General features: G+C 37.5%; 1 protein-coding gene across 1 annotated transcript in view; it reads right to left on the minus strand.

Annotated features, from left to right (window-relative positions):
- Nucleotides 1-99: 99 nt before the first annotated feature.
- LOC107691199 (CD276 antigen homolog) overlaps nt 100-1,300 on the minus strand; it is an 8,922-nt gene continuing 7,721 nt past the window's right edge. The window contains exon 5 of the mRNA XM_016489696.1: nt 100-168. Within this exon, the coding sequence (XP_016345182.1) occupies nt 100-168 (69 nt within the window). The remainder of the gene's footprint in view (nt 169-1,300) is intronic.

A 1,300-nucleotide genomic window follows, 5' to 3' on the forward strand; every position in this document is an offset into this window, starting at 1 on the left:
CTTGCAGGTCAATGGGCATCAGTGTTTAAGGTTGGTAAACACGTGTACACGGACGCATATAATACTACCCGCCTGACATTGGCATGTGTTATTCAGGTGTCAAAGTTGTGCAGAGTTGAAGGAAGAAACCTCAAAGACAGTTACAGAAGGATGCTGGACAGGTAAAGCCTACAAATCTTGCCACATTAATCAAACATTGTGGTGTCAATACTCAATAAGTTACAACGCAAATCAGAAATTTAAAAAAGAATTCCTTTACTGGTCATTTTGAAATGTCAAACTTTGTCTGCAATTGTTAACCACCTCAATCTGTATTATATTTTAGGGTTTTAAAAAAATTCCCTCATGTCCAAATTCAACATGAAGGGGGGTGGTCCGCTGCAGAAAGAGGCATTTGAAAAGACTGCACTGTTCTCGGTCATTAGAGGTATGTGTATAAAACACACAACATTTACCAGAGAGCTTCTCTCTTTTTTAACACACTGAATGGTGTTTTATGTTATTGTTATTTTTAAATGTTATTTTTCTTAATAAAAGCTGTATGGATGGATTGCCATTTTGTTGTCTATTAGACGTATATATGTAGTCGTTTAATAGCCATCTAATTGATGACTAGTCTATAAATGGGCTATGATTAGACGTCTATTAGATTTTCACTGACAGCCCAAATTTAGCCTTGTTTTAGCCTAGACGCATATACACCGTCTATTAGACGTATATATGTAGTCGTTTAATAGCCGTCTATTTGATGACTAGTCTATAAATGGGCTATGATTAGACGTCTATTAGATTTTCACTGACAGCCCAAATTTAGCCTCGTTTTAGCCTAGACCCATATTCACCGTCTATTAGACGTATATATGTAGTCGTTTAATAGCCATCTAATTGATGACTAGTCTATAAATGGGCTATGATTAGACGTCTATTAGATTTTCACTGACAGCCCAAATTTAGCCTCGTTTTAGCCTAGACGTCTAGGCTATATTTAGACGTCTAATAGACGTCTTTTAAACGCAAAATTGCTTGCTGGGATGTCAAATATTAAAAATTAAAGGATTGCAATATAAAAGATTATTATTGCGTAGGCTACATAAATATAAAAATGCCTACACGTCATAATGGATAGTCATTGCATGTATCAGAATTAGGCTACCTATTTGCTCGCGCACAAGCAGCTCCGTTTCCTCTCTTGAGACGCGTTCTGTCTTTGCGCTTGCAAATTCAGCCGTGTAAATAGCGAATCCGCCATGGCACGAGCGCAACTGGCTCTTAAAGGGAATGGGAGATGAGACTCTGATTG

Source organism: Sinocyclocheilus anshuiensis, unplaced genomic scaffold, assembly GCF_001515605.1.
Source record: "Sinocyclocheilus anshuiensis isolate Anshui unplaced genomic scaffold, SAMN03320099.WGS_v1.1 scaffold338, whole genome shotgun sequence".
Classification (NCBI taxonomy): Eukaryota; Metazoa; Chordata; class Actinopteri; order Cypriniformes; family Cyprinidae; genus Sinocyclocheilus; species Sinocyclocheilus anshuiensis.